The 15407-nt window shown below is 37.6% G+C and overlaps 1 protein-coding gene across 1 annotated transcript in view; it reads right to left on the bottom strand.

Moving 5' to 3' along the window:
* The window catches only part of LOC126202932 (carboxypeptidase B-like), a 278801-nt gene that overhangs the window by 42282 nt on the left and 221112 nt on the right, over positions 1 to 15407 (bottom strand). The window contains exon 5 of the mRNA XM_049937068.1: positions 5893 to 5977. Coding sequence (XP_049793025.1) covers positions 5893 to 5977 — 85 coding nt within the window. The remainder of the gene's footprint in view (positions 1 to 5892; positions 5978 to 15407) is intronic.

The following is a 15407-nucleotide window of genomic DNA, read 5'->3' as shown; positions in this document are numbered from 1 at the left end:
CAGTTAATTAATTCCATGCCTGAGAACAACAATCACAGTGGGACTGCTTTCTGACTGGTGCTATGTGTATATGAACACTAAACAATTAATTTTAAAGGAGTCTCAGAGATGCTGTTCTAAATTCAGGTCTATTACAAAACGAAAATTCTAAGTACTCTTTAAGATCTGAAGCTACAACCCTTAAGAAAATAATTTGTATTATAATGAGAAAAAAAACTGAACAAAATGTTATGGATTCCTTTAAGGTAATTTTGTGGCTTGAACTTCTGTCAAGGTAGCCCCCCACATTTGTGTAACAACATTCAAAACAGTGCTAATCTACAACAGCCATTGGATATGACAGTTACAATATGCACAATATAACAGTGGTTGACTTTGAGAGCTAAGTTTATGCTGCAATCGTAAAATTTGAAATACTCACTAACAAGAAACAGGTCAATCAGAAGAAAAAGTGGAAATATTACACTAATCATGTAAGTACCTACACTACAATAAGAGAAATGACTTTCTAAAAATAATTTGCTCCTCTGTAGATTATCCAAGTGTAGTTACTAATTTTCTACAAATAAAACACTCATAATCATCATAAAAATACTAAAAAATATGTTTTATCATATAAATACACACTAACATTAGGGGGCATCACTGAACAATAATACTGTTGCCAAAACTTCGAAGAAGCACAAATGTAGTTTACAGTTGTCAAAATAGTACAAATTAGGCATGCCACATGCAGACATTTGAAAATGTACAAAATATCATGCTGCACAGACACCTTGACTCAATCAGTGACAGATAATGCGAAAATGACACAAACAGTGTAATATAAAGGGTGAACCAGAACTCCCCTCATAAATTTTCAGAGGATGTTCAAGTCTACCTTCTGAGTATTGTTGTATAAGGGATCCAGGATCTCCAGTGGCTCACAATAGAGTTGTTTTTCATTTAGTATCTTGCCCCAGTTACCATTGTATCTGTATTGCACTGGAAAAAGTGGACAACAGGCCACATATTGATGGTGTGTGCTGTGTGTCTTGTTTCCATTTGCTCATGGTACCTGCTGTTGACAGGTACCTGCTGTTGCTCTTCTTCACTTACAAGATTTTTATTTGTTTATTTCTTACACCATGGATACAACTGTGAGAATATCATGTGAACGTAGTGTGTGCCAATTTTTACATTGTCAATGACAAGTACTAATCTACTATGTTTAAAAGTAAAGATTAGAAAGTTATGTAACTACTACAATGATCCATGACACAATATGATGAAATGAGAAAACTTAGGCCTACAGATTACAAAGTATAAAACATAGTAAATTCAATATGAAAAGATCATGTAACCCAGAGAGTTAAATATAAGCAGTTGACATTAAAAGAGTTACATATGTGACAAGAATGTGCAGCTTAATGTTCAATTTAGATGATAATACACTTTATTTTATTTTAAGGCATTTTCTCACTGTGTTTCATAAACTCTTCCAAACTGTAAAATGACATGGCTAAAAGAAATTGCACTAGAAGCTCTTTAAATGTAGATTTGTTGGCTATTTCACATTTGATTTCTGGAGGAAGAGCATTAAATATCTTTATACCAGAGTACTGTACACCCTTCTGCACAGCCTTCAAATTTTTACCTATTTCATTCAATATTACTTGGTTCTGACTTACCTCTATTTCTTTGCAATGTTAGTTGTGCATTAACAGTAATACACAGGAGTATGTATAGGTTTACTGATTAAGAATTGGCTGGGACAAATCTCATGTGTGGGTTCACTGAATTCCGTGGAAGAGTGAAACAACACAACTATGCTGAGCTATTCTCACAGTGACAGAAAACACAACAGTACAGTATTTTGTCTGACAAAGGCATCTTCACTGTTATAAAATATTTTCGCATTAATAAGTGTCTGTGGCAACAAACTGAATGTGCCACAGTTACATTATTACTCTGTAACTGGCTGCTGGAAAGGTGCATTCCTTAAACCAAACTACTCAGAAGGTATTTCTGAACAACCTCTGTAAGACTGTAGGTGGAGTTTTGATTCACTCTGTATATGTAACCATGTTGTTGTTGTTGTTGTTGTTGTGGTATTCAGTCCTGAGACTGGTTTGATGCAGCTCTCCATGCTACACCATCCTCTGCAACCTTCTTCATCTCCCAGTACCTACTGCAACCTACATCCTTCTGAATCTGCTTGGTGTATTCATCTCTTGGTCTCCCTCTACGATTTTCACCTTCCGCGCTGCCCTCCAATACTAAATTGGTGATCCCTTGATGCCTCAGAACATGTCCTACCAACCAATCCCTTCTTCTAATCAAGTTGTGCCACACACTTCTCTTCTCCCCAATCCTATTCAACACCTCCTCATTAGTTATGTGATCTACCCATCTAATCTTCAGCATTCTTCTGTAGCACCACATTTTGAAAGCTTCTATTCTCTTCTTGTCTAAACTATTTATTGTCCAAGTTTCACTTCCATACATGGCTACACTCCATACAAATACTTTCAGGAACAACTTCCTGACACTTAAATCTATACTCGATGTTAACAAATTTCTCTTCTTCAGAAACGCTTTCCTTGCCATTGCCAGTCTACGTTTTATATCCTCTTTAATTTGAACATCATCAGTTATTTTGCTCCCCAAATAGCAAAACTCCTCTACTACTTTAAGTGTCTCATTTTCTAATCTAATACCCTCAGCATCACCCGACTTAATTTGACTACATTCCATTATCCTCGTTTTGCTTTTGTTGATGTTCATCTTATTTCCCCCTTTCAAGACACTATCCATTCCATTCAACTGCTCTTCCAAGTCCTTTGCTGTCTCTGACAGAATTATAATGTCATCGGCAAACATCAAAGTTTTTATTTCTTCTCCATGGATTTTAATACCTAATACAAATTTTTCTTTTTTTTTCCTTTACTGCTTGTTCAATATACAGATTGAATAGCATCGGGGAGAGGCTACAACCCTGTCTCACTCCCTTCCCAACCACTGCTTCCCTTTCATGCCTTTCGACTCTTATAACTGCCATCTGGTTTCTGTACAAATTGTAAATAACCTTTCGCTCCCTGTATTTTACCCCTGCCACCTTCAGAATTTGAAAGAGCGTATTCCAGTCAACATTGTCAAAAGCTTTCTCTAAGTCTACAAATGCTAGAAACGTAGGTTTGCCTTTCCTTAATCTAGCTTCTAATATAAGTCGTAGGGTCAGTATTGCCTCACGTGTTCCAACATTTCTACAGAATCCAAACTGATCTTCCCCTAGGTCAGCTTCTACTAGTTTTTCCATTCATCTGTAAAGAATTTGCATTAGTATTTTGCAGCCATGACTTATTAAACTGATAGTTTGGTAATTTTCACATCTGTCATTGCCTGCTTTCTTTGGGATTGGAATTATTATATTCTTCTTGAAGTCTGAGGGTATTTCACCTGTCTCATACATCTTGCTTACCAGATGGTAGAGTTTTATCAGCACTGGCTCTCCCAAGGCTGCCAGTAGTTCTAATGGAATGTTGGCTACTCCTGGGGCCTTGTTTCGACTCAGGTCTTTCAGTGCTCTCTCAAACTCTTCACGCAGTATCATATCTCCCATTTCATCTTCATCTACCTCCTCTTCCATTTCCATAATATTGTCCTCAAGTACATCGCACTTGTATTGACCCTCTATATACTCCTTCCACCTTTCTGCTTACCCTTCTTTGCTTAGAACTGGGTTTCCATCTGAGCTCTTGATATTCATACAAGTGGTTCTCTTTTCTCCAAAAGTCTCTTTAATTTTCCTGTAGGCAGTATCTACCTTACCCTTAGTGAGATAAGCCTCTACATCCTTACATTTGATCTCTAGCCATCCCTGCTTAGCCATTTTGCACTTCCTGTCGATCTCATTTTTGACACGTTTGTATTCCTTCTTGCCTGCTTCATTTACTGCATTTTTATATTTTCTCCTTCCATCAATTAAATTCAATATTTCTTCTGTTACCCAAGGATTTCTACTAGCCCTCTTCTTTTTAACTATTTGATCCTCTGCTGCCTTCACTACTTCATCCCTCAAAGCTACCCATTCTTCTTCTACTGTATTTCTTTCCTCTATTCCCTTACGCTCTCCCTGAAACTCTATACAACCTCTGGTTTACTCAGTTTATCCAGATCCCATCTCCTTAATGTCCCACCTTTTTGCAGTTTCTTCAGTTTTAATCTACAGTTCATAACCAATAGATTGTGGTCAGAGTCCACATTGCCCCTGGAAATGTCTTACAATTTAAAACCTGGTTCCTAAATCTCTGTCTTACCATTATATAATTTATCTGAAATCTGTCAGTATCTTCAGGCTTCTTCCATGTATACAACCTTCTTTTATGATTCTTGAACCAAGTGTTAGCTATGATTAAGTTGTGCTCTGTGCAAAATTCTACCAGGAGGCTTCCTCTTTCATTTCTTAGCTCCAAACCATATTCACCTACTACGTTTCCTTCTCTCCCTTTTTCTACTACCGAAGTCCAGTCACCCATGACTATTAAATTTTCTTCTCCCTTCACTATCTGAATAATTTCTTTTATTTCATCATACATTTCTTCAATTTCTTCATCATCTGTGGAGCTAGTTGGCATATAAACTTGTACTACTGTAGTAGGCGTGGGCTTTGTGTCTATCTTGGCCACAATAATGCGTTCACTATGCTGTTTGTAGTAGCTTACCCACATTCCTATTTTCCTATTCATTATTAAAGGTACTCCTGCATTACCCCTATTTGACTTTCTATTTATAACCCTGTATTTGCCTGACCAAAAGTCTTGTTCCTCCTGCCACCGAACTTCACTAATTCCCACTATATCTAACTTTAACGTATCCATTTCCCTTTTTAAATTTTTTAACCTACCTGCCCGATTAAGGGATCTGACATTCCACACTACAATCCGTAGAACGCCAGTTTTCTTTCTCCTGATAACGACGTCCTCTTGAGTAGTCCTCAACCGGAGATCCGAATGGGGGACTATTTTACCTCTGGAATATTTTACCCAAGAGGACGCCATCATCATTAACCATACATTAAAGCTGCATGCCCTCGGGAAAAATTACGGCTGTAGTTTACCCTTGCTTTCAACCGTTCGCAGTACCAGCACAGCAAGGCTGTTTTGGTTAGTGTTACAAGGCCAGATCAGTCAATCATCCAGACTGTTGCCCCTGCAGCTACTGAAAAGGCTGCTGCCCCTCTTCAGGAACCACACGTTTGTCTGGCCTCTCAACAGATACCCCTCAGTTGTGGTTGCACCTACGATACAGCTATCTGTATCACTGAGGCATGCAAGCCTCCCCACCAATGGTAAGATCCATGGTTCATGGGGTGCATATGATTTGATATACAACTCATGTTCTCTACAGTATAATTTTTCATTCCATAAAATGAGGAAATCATAACAAGAAGCATTTGAATTCAATAATTACATATTTTTTGCTGATAATGAAATATAAGCCAAAGAGCTGCTTGTTCTTAATAGTTCAGTACAATGGCAAACAATAACCACTTTTGTACACACAGTCCTCTTAAGAACACCCCATACCATAAATGTAGTACAACATGTCATGTGTTTGACAGTTATCTCTAGCATTTATAACTCAGCGCCAATTATATCATAATTTATTATTTATTTATTAATTTTTTAGTCATTTGATGTGATTATGCATAGTAGATTGTTAATATTAAACTTATTAACTTTTAACTGTAAAGAAAGTAATTGGTAAAATGAATTTTAGATGCACCAATAGTAACACTAAAAAGCTTAATGTGACAGATTTTTGTTCTTCAAATATTGTGACTCATACAAAAGTATGAGCCATTCCATTTTTATTAGTTACATAAGGGTGTAAAAAGAGTGCGATACTTACATAAAGTATTTTCTGAAGAACCAATCACAAACCTTGGGCCACCAGCTTTCATCTGAGCCAAATTTGCACTTTCTGCAATTGCTTGCTTTAGAAAAAGAATATCGAACATTAATACAAAGTAAGGTGCATGAATATACAATATTAAACATAACATCACCAGAATGATAGATTTCACTGAAGATTAGTCCTTTCAATATATTATACTAGTGTATTAAACAAAGATTCCATGACTTACTGAACGGGAAAGCGCTGGTAGATAGGCACAATAAAAAAACAAACAAACACACACACAAAATTTCGAGCTTTCGCAACCCACAGTTGCTTCGTCAGGAAAGAGGGAAGGAGAGGGAAAGATGAAAGGATGTGGGTTTTATCCTTTCATCTTTCCCTCTCCTTCCCTCTTTCCTGACGAAGCAACTGTGGGTTGCGAAAGCTCGAAATTTTGTTTGTGTGTTTGTGTGTTTTTTTATTGTGCCTATCTACCGGTGCTTTCCCGTTTGGTAAGTCATGGAATCTTTGTTTAATATATTTTTCCCATGTGGAATGTTTCTTTCTATTTTATTTATTATACTAGTGTGTATTATGTGCGTCTATGCTTCCTGCATATTCGCCAGAATAACAGATTTCACTGAAGATTAGTCCTTCCAAAATTGCTAGTTTGTGTTGTGGGGGTCTATGTTTCCTGCATATATGTTAAAAATATTACTGTAAGCTAGTACCAAACATTCTGACAGTAGCCATCAAGTATTCATTTCTGAGACTGGGGATCAACATAATGGTTCAATTTTATTAAAACTAGTACTTGCATGACATCTGGGCAATTCTGAGCATGGTTCAATGGACTGACATTGGCAAGATCACCTCAGACTCTAATGACAAGAAAGTAGAAATTATGTTTCCAGAGAATTCTTAGAAAGACTCATAAGACTTATAGGTGGTCTATTAACTTTACAGAGGCCAAAATGTATGGGTGATAGAGGGTCTTAAACTAAGTATTTTGATGTAGAGAACCACTAGCTGGAAGCTGATATTTCATTACAAGGTCTTGAATGAGCAATGGATATGAGGCACATGTTTATAAATTGCTTATATTTGATAACTAATAATTCCCTTGAACATTGTAGTTGGTGGAACTACCTTGATAAATGATCACAATAATCTATGATACATTTAAGGAGGAGTTTAACACTGCTTACATTCCAAGAGTCTTTGTCAAAGCTAGAGTATCACTCACTACAGAGCCTTAAGTAAGGAGTAAATGAGTACTGGTAACAATGCACTGATGTTCTGGGTCACTGATAGGCTCATAAACAAAACTGAGAACATGGTTAGTAAATCCTCCAACAGAGCTACAGAGTACACAAACACAGATACTTGTATGGCTACATTGTCGCAGCTGACTAGAATGTGCTTGAACTGCAATTCAGTCAGTTGCAGGGGATGTGTTGGGCGGAGTGAATAAGGGGAGAAATGGACCAAGGAATGTGAGGAAGGATTGGTAAAGGATGGCTGACAGATGGAACTGGAAGGAAGCATGTATGTAAAATAGGAATGTGGCCACAGTACATGATATGGGGGAGCGGCTTGAAAGGTGAAGACAAACAAAAGAAGAGGGAGAATGGAGGAGAGGAAGCGAATGCAGGTTGACAGAATCTACTATTGTAGGGCGTGAAACAGAAGTTAGCAGAGGCTGAAGCCAAAATGGGTACAAGATTGAAGGAGATGTCATGAGGATAATTGCAGTCTACGTAATTCAGAGAAGTTGGTGTTGGAAGAAATGGATCCAAGGGACATGGGTTGTGAAACAGCCATTGAAACTGAGCATGTTGTGCACTGAAACATGTTCTGCTAATGGGTGGTCAAATTTGCCCATTGCCACAGTTTGGCAGTGGCCATTCATGCTAGTGAACTAACTTGTGGCATTGTCCACTTATGAGTAAAATGCTGTGCAGAAACAACAGAGCTGGTAAATGATGTGACTGCTGTCACAGGTGGTCCCATCTTTGATATAATAGCATAAGCTTGTCATGAGACTAGAATGAGATGTGCCGCATGGGTGTAACAGACTAAACTCAAATCTGGGTCTTCCACTGGTTTATGACTCATGTGATAAGGGATTGGGAATCAGTGTTGTGTAAGGATGGACTAAGATACACATCCTTGCCACAGGGATCATAATCCCATGAAGACACAGGTGCAAGACTTTTCCACCACACCCACACTACTCCAGTCGAATCACAGGCATGTCCTATTATATTAGAGGCAGGATTACCTGTGAAAGCACTCATATACTGTATCTGATCTGCTGTAATTCCTGCACAGCATTATACACTCTAAGATAAAAAAAATAAGATGCACCAAGAAGGAATTATCCAAATTGGATGGAAATCATTAGATGTGATGTACATTATATAAATGTACAGCAAAATAAATGATTACAATTTCAGAAAAATCAGATGACTTATTCAAGAGAATGAGCTTTACAAACTGAGAAAGCCAATAATGTGTTTGGTTCACCTCTGGCCCTTACACAAGCATTTAATTGGCTTGGCATTGGTGACAGAATTGTTGGATGACCTCCTGAAGGATATCATGCCAAATTCTGACCAACTGCAGCATTAGGTCATCAAAATCACAAAATGATTGGAGGGCCCTGCTCATACTGCTTCAAATGGTCTCAGTTGAGGAGCCAAATTAGGGTTTGGCAAGCATGAAGTCAAGCAGTAGAAACTCTCACCATATGCAGGCAGGTACTATCTTGTTGAAATATAAGCACAGGATGGATTGCCATGAAGGACAACAAAATGGGTCATAGAATGTCATTGACATACCATTGTACTCTAGGGTGCTGTGGGTTACAACCAAAGGGTTTCAGCTATGAAAAGAAATGACAACCACATCATCACTCCTGGTTGTCATAAAGTATGGCAGGTGACAGTCAGATTGGTATCCATCCACTGTCTGGAGTATCTTTAGACAGTTACAGGCATCTCCAAACATGTATTCACTGGTCATCATGGCTCAGTTTGAAGCAGAACTATCACTGAAGACAACTGTACTCCAGCCAATGATATTCCAAGCTGAAGACATGTCCAGAGGTGCCCCAGAATTCACTAGGATAATAACCTGAATATCACCCACCATAAGGTCTGACAACAGGAAATTATGGCCTGGGGTGCCATTACTTTCATGGCAGGACCAATTTGGTTGTCATCTGTGGCATCCATACAGCACAGTGGTATTTTGATGATATTCTATGTCCTGTTTTTTTGCTGTTCAAGGCAAGCCATCCTGGGCTTACATTTCAACAAGATAATGTCTTCTATTTGTCTTTGTACTTGCCAAACCCTACCTTGGCCAGCAAGGTCGTCACATCTTCCACCAATTGAGAACATTCAGAGCATTATGGGAAGGACCCTCAACCCAGCTTGGGATTTTCATGATATAATGTGCCAGCTGGACAGAATTTGGCACAGTATCCCTCAGGAGGACATCCAACAACTTTATCAATCTATGCCAAGGCGAATAACTGCTTGCATGAGAGCCAGAGATGAAGCAATGCGATATTGACATGCTCAGTTTGTGAAGCTCATTCTCTTGAATAAATCATCCATTTTTTCTGAGATTGGAATCATTTGTTTGTCTGTATATGTACATCACATCTACTGATATCCATCCCTCACAGATATAATCCCTTCGTGATGCATCTCTCTCTTTGTCTCTCTCTCTCTCTCTCTCTCTCTCTCTCTTTCTCTCTCTCTCTCTCTCTCTCTCTCTCTATCTATCTATCTATCTATCTATCTATCTATCTCTCTATCTCTCTCTCTTTCTCTTTCTCTCCCTCCTTCTTTTATTTTTTTAGTTTTAGAGTGTGTATGAGCATGACCACAAACCAGTTATATGTATGGCCGCCACCAAGAGTAGAGTTAACCATCCAGAGACAGTATGTGCTGCTGAGCAAAACATTCTCTTTTTCAATGGATACTTCACATACCATGCCCTCTGGATTCTTTTCCACAACACTAAATTCTCTGAAGTACATAGATGATAGCTGTCCTTGCAACGCACCTATCCACTTCATAATCTCCCTGGCCTCAATTCATGATAGATTCAGCTTCACACCCACCTCCACAGTCTTCTTTGTCCTCTCTCCTATCTCTCCCTTCCAATCCAGTTCACTGCATCACTGTGAATTTCATCCAACTTCCCCTGCCTATGGCTAAAATGAGCTCATAGTGTAGTCATCAAAGACAATGTAGAAATACAGGTGTAAGTTTATTTATGTGTATTCTACAGCCATCCAAAAAGTACCATTATTCTCAGTGTTGTTTATGTGCCACTGACAAATCAGCATCTCAACAGTTTGATGAGTTCTAAGTTTTACTCCTTCAGTATGTTACATTGCACCAAGAACTTTCCATTATCATGATCTTTAGAGGAATTTTTGGATATGTGTTTAATGTAACCTGCAGAAAGGTACAGAACCTGGAAATCCAAACAAGTCCACAAAGATAAATTTCACAACAAACTAAGTACAAGAAATTTATGACTGTGGATAAAATGGACAAAAAACTTGGCTGTTAAAGTCACAGAACTGTACAAGGTTCTAGGAAAATAATTGTATGTACAGTAGAAACTGAGGAAATGCTGTTGGATCAAATAAGCACACATCAATTTTCCCTTGTAGTGCACAGTTCAAAGAATGTAGTGGAGCATGTACTGGCTGAACAACCATTGTATGCTTAGTATAATCAGTATTTATAATCAATGTGTCCAAATCATTATGTACATAGAGTTCAGTTCTGTCAATGTCCGCCCCCAGTAGCTGAGTGGTCTGCGTGAGATAATGTCATTCCTAAGGGTCCGGGTTCGATTCTCGGCTGGGTTGGAGATTTTCTCCACTCAGGGACTGGGTGTTGTGTTCTCCTAATCTTCATCATTTCATACCCATTGACGCGTAAGTCGCCGAAGTGGCATCAAATCGAAAGACTTGCACCCGGTGAACGGTCTACTGGACGGGAGGCCCAAGCCACACAACATTTACATTTTAGTTCTGTCAATGGATTATTAAGTACCATTTCAAATTTTCTACAGTTTGCAGTACTAGGTTCATGGTCAAGTGGTAGCACCTTTGACTAGTAATCAAAACAACATGGGTCCTGGGTTGGAATCTACACAAGCTAAAATACTGAATAAAAATCATCAGCAAAGGCACCCAGAAACTTCCAGCACTTGAATTCAGCCTCATTCTTCCAACTGCCACGCCAATGAGGCACAGGAGCATGCTGAGTTCAAGGTACCCCCTTGCCCTTTGGGTGCAAAACTGCCACTAAAAGGCAGAAGAATTGGCAATGACCAGCATGAGGATGCAGAAGGCAATGTAAACCATTACATTATAGATATATAAAGTGTATCTACCAGACAAGCAACCAGTAATTGAAAGTGTTATGGTGATCTCTCTATTGGCAAAAGATTCCTAAACTGGTATAACAAAAGTAGGATTCAATATGAATAAGAGTATAGCATAGACACTGAGTTAATGTGAATGGTTCAGGGTTGTTCCCAGAAGATTCGACAGCAAACCAATGCCGACAACAATAGTTCAAGCATACATGCCAATGTCACTAACAGAAGATGAATAGATAGAGAAAATATAAGAAGATACTGAACAGGTAGTTCAATATGTAGAGGGAAAGGGAAATCCAATAAATGTGGGGGATCGTTATGCAGGTGTAGGAGAAGAAAGAGTTAAGGGAGAATATGGCCTTCATAATGAAAAAGGGGAAAGGAGAAAGACTAATTGAGTTCTGCAATAACTTTCAGTTAATAATTGCAAAAACACTGTTCAGAAACAACAAGAGGAGGAGATATAACTGAACAAGTCCTGGAGATACATGAAGTTACCAGTTCATCAGAGATTCCAAAATCAGATACTGCATTGTAAGATGTACCCAAGATCAGTTAGAGACTCAGATCACATACAATTTAGTAATGGTGAGGATTAGAGTGAAGTTTAAGAGAATGATATGGAAGAATCAGCATGGAAAGAAGCAGGATACATGAGTACTGAGGAATGATGAGACACATTTGAAGTTCACTACATATGTGAATACTTTGACAAAGAGTACCACAGTAGACAGTTAAGTTGAAGAAGCATGGATATCTTTAAAAAGAGCAATCATAGATGTTGGAAGGACAAAAACTGGTACAACCAAGTTAACCATGAAGAATTTTTGGGTAACAGATGATATCCTTCAGTAGATCAATGATAGAAAGAAGCACAAAAATGTTAAAGAAAAGACAAATACAGCAATATAAATCACTCAGGAATGAAAAAAAAATAGGACAGCAGGGAAGACAAGGTGAGATTGCTGCAGGAAAAATATGAAGAAATAAAAAAAGGAAAGATTGTTGGTTGGACTGATTCAGCATATATAAATTCAAAAACAAGCCTTGGTGAAAGTAAAAGCAATATTGCCAACATTAAAAGTGCAGTGGGAATTCCTCTGCTAAATGCAGACAAGAGAGCAGATAGGTGGAAAGGGCACACTGAAGGTCTCTATGAGGGGAAGAATTTGTCTGATGATGTGATAGAGAATAAACTGGAGACATAGGGGATCAAGTATTAAATTTAGAATTTAAAAGAGCTCAGGGAGACTTGAGACTAAATAAAGCAGAAATGATACATAACATTCAATCAAAATTTATAAAATCATTGAGGGAAGTGGCAACCAAATCACGATTCAGGCTGGTATGTAGAATCTATGAGACTATCTATGTACAACCATACTTTTGGAAAAATGTGGCCTATTCAGCTCCAAAGATAGCAAGAGTAGTTAAGTGCAAGAACTATCACACTATCAGCTTAACAGCTTATGCATTCAAGGTGCTTGCAAGAATAACATACAGAAGAATTGAAATGACATTTGAGGAACTTTAAATGACAGTCAGTTTGGCTTTACTAAAGGTAAATGTAGCAGAATGACAACCCTCATATTGCAATTGATAACAGAAGCAAGACTGAAGAAAAATTAAGACTAGATCATAGAATTTGTCAACCTGAAAAACTGTCTGACAGCTTAAAATTGTGCAAGATGTTTGAAATTCTGAGGGAAACAAGAGTAAGCAATATTGTAAGACAAATAATACACACTATGCACAAGAATGAAGAGGAAACAAAAATATTAAAATTCAGGATGAAAGGATATAAATGATAAAATTTGCTGATGAAATTAGTATCTTCAGTGAAGATGTAGCATTTCAAAATCTGCTGTATGGAATGAATAGTCTGATGAGTATAGAATATGAACTGAGAATAAACTAAAGAAAGACAAAAGTACTGAGAAGTAGCAGAAATGAGAATACTGAGGAACTTAATCAAAACTGATGATCACAAAGTGCATGAAGTTAAGGAATTCTGATGCCTTGAAAGCAAAATAACCCATTACAGACAAGGCTAGGAGGACATAAAAAGCAGACTAGCACAGGCAAAGAGAGCATTTCCAGCCAAAAGAAAACTACTAGTATCAAACATGGGTCTTCATTTGAGAAAAGAAATTTCTGATAATGTATATTTGGAGTATAGTATTGAATGGTAATGAATTATGGACTGTGGTAAGTGTGGAAGAGAAGAGTATCAAAGCATTTGAGATGTGGTACCATAGAAGAATGTTGAAAATTGGATGGACTTATAAAGTAAGGAATGTGGTGGTTTTCCCTGGAATTGGTGAAGGATGTAACACATGGAGAACAGTGACAAGAAAAAGGGACAAGATAACAGAAATGTCTTGAGTGCTTCTCTGGGATGTAGAGGTTGGCACAGGAGAGCAATTCATGGTGCACAATATCAAAACCGTCAGAAAATTCATGATGGTCACCATCATCTGTGATGGACCAACTGACACAATAGCTAAGCTTGTGGTGATGAAAATTCATATGCAATGTTAGTCTCAGATATCAAGCAATGATGCTTGGGGAGAATTGTACAAGAAGAACAATTAGGACCTTGATTCTTGAGGATTTCTCAGTTCTTGGATTTTCACCCAAGTTGTCATTTTATCTTCCGATTGTATCTTGATAACTTCCCTAGTTGTCTGTCAGGATTAGAACACAGTCCATACAATGAGTAACAAAATCTGTGTCCAACACTTAATAATGTCAACCAGGGAAGTTGTCAAAATAGATGTAAAGATGAAATGACACCTCAGTTGCAAATCCAAACACGTGTAAATCATAGCAATTCTGTATTTGGTTCCACCCAATTTGAACAGTGATGCTACCTGAGTTCAACTGAGATATGCTGCTACACTTGTTGGAAACTGTACATTTTGTTGTCTATAAGTGGACATAGTTTTGGTATGATGCTCTACCATGCCACTTTCATATGAATATCTGTGAGCACATGATTATGAAATATACTCATAAGTGGACTAGGAAGGGATATCCTATGACAAAGCCATCATGACTCCCAGATCTCATTCCCATGGTTTAAATTCTATGTTGTTCTATGAATTTCTTGTATTAGGGGCCTCAGTAAAAAGAAGAGAGTTACTTGTTGGCAGAGTACTAGTTGTATGTCCCATTATACAACAGATTATGGGCTTATTAGAGAAACTGCAGCAAAATTTTATGTATTGTTGTAATATGCACTGAGAATGGCTAGCATCTGTATTATGTTCAAGTTCTTGTATGCATTTCTTATGGTGTTACCATTTTTTTTCAACCTCTTTACCTTCTATATAAGTGTAATTTAAGAAATACATATCTAAACTGAAACAGAAAGGAAGGTAATATATTCCAATGGTACTACAGAAAAATGTACATGGACATCAAATCACCTCCATTTATAAAATTTACAATGGTAGTAGGTTAAAAATGACTGACAGCATCTCTGCACTTACATAAATAATTATTGCTTCATTCTAGAATTTACAGAACACAATTAAACTGCTATGCTTATTATTATCTGATCTTGCTTAGTGATTGTTTAGTTTTCTTCATATTTTGCTTTTGATATTACAAAACAGTACAAACAAAAGCAGCAATCACAATTTTTGTTAACTATCACAATATCTATCATAACAGAGATTTGAAAAAAAATCACTGTTGTTAGTATCATATCTTTAATTGGCAGTAATTTCACTGAACAAATAGTTCATGTTAGTAAAACCATTTGTTTCCCATTCTTCCTCTGATGGAAAATGTTTATGCAGTTTTTAACCATAAACTGTCAAGCCTGAAAAAAGAATAAGGAAAATGAATATGTACTTATTGTTAGTACCCCAATTCCTGGGAAGAGTGTTCATTCATTTAGAAATATTTCACTCTGTAGGGAAGTACACTGTTGTGAATGTACTAGACAGGTTAACTCTTACGTGCCTCATTGGGACCCTCGATTTACATAGGAAATTCTCTTAAATGATGAGATACCCAAAAAAGTCTTGTGAACTCCCTCACACCTTCCATCCGTTAACACCAAGCCCCTATCTTCCTAACTCCACAGAAGTCCTCCTGTA

Source organism: Schistocerca nitens, chromosome 1 (genome assembly GCF_023898315.1).
Source record: "Schistocerca nitens isolate TAMUIC-IGC-003100 chromosome 1, iqSchNite1.1, whole genome shotgun sequence".
Taxonomy (NCBI): domain Eukaryota; kingdom Metazoa; phylum Arthropoda; class Insecta; order Orthoptera; family Acrididae; genus Schistocerca; species Schistocerca nitens.
The sequence above is the reverse complement of the archived record's forward strand: the minus strand, read 5'-3'. Positions and strand labels throughout refer to the sequence as shown.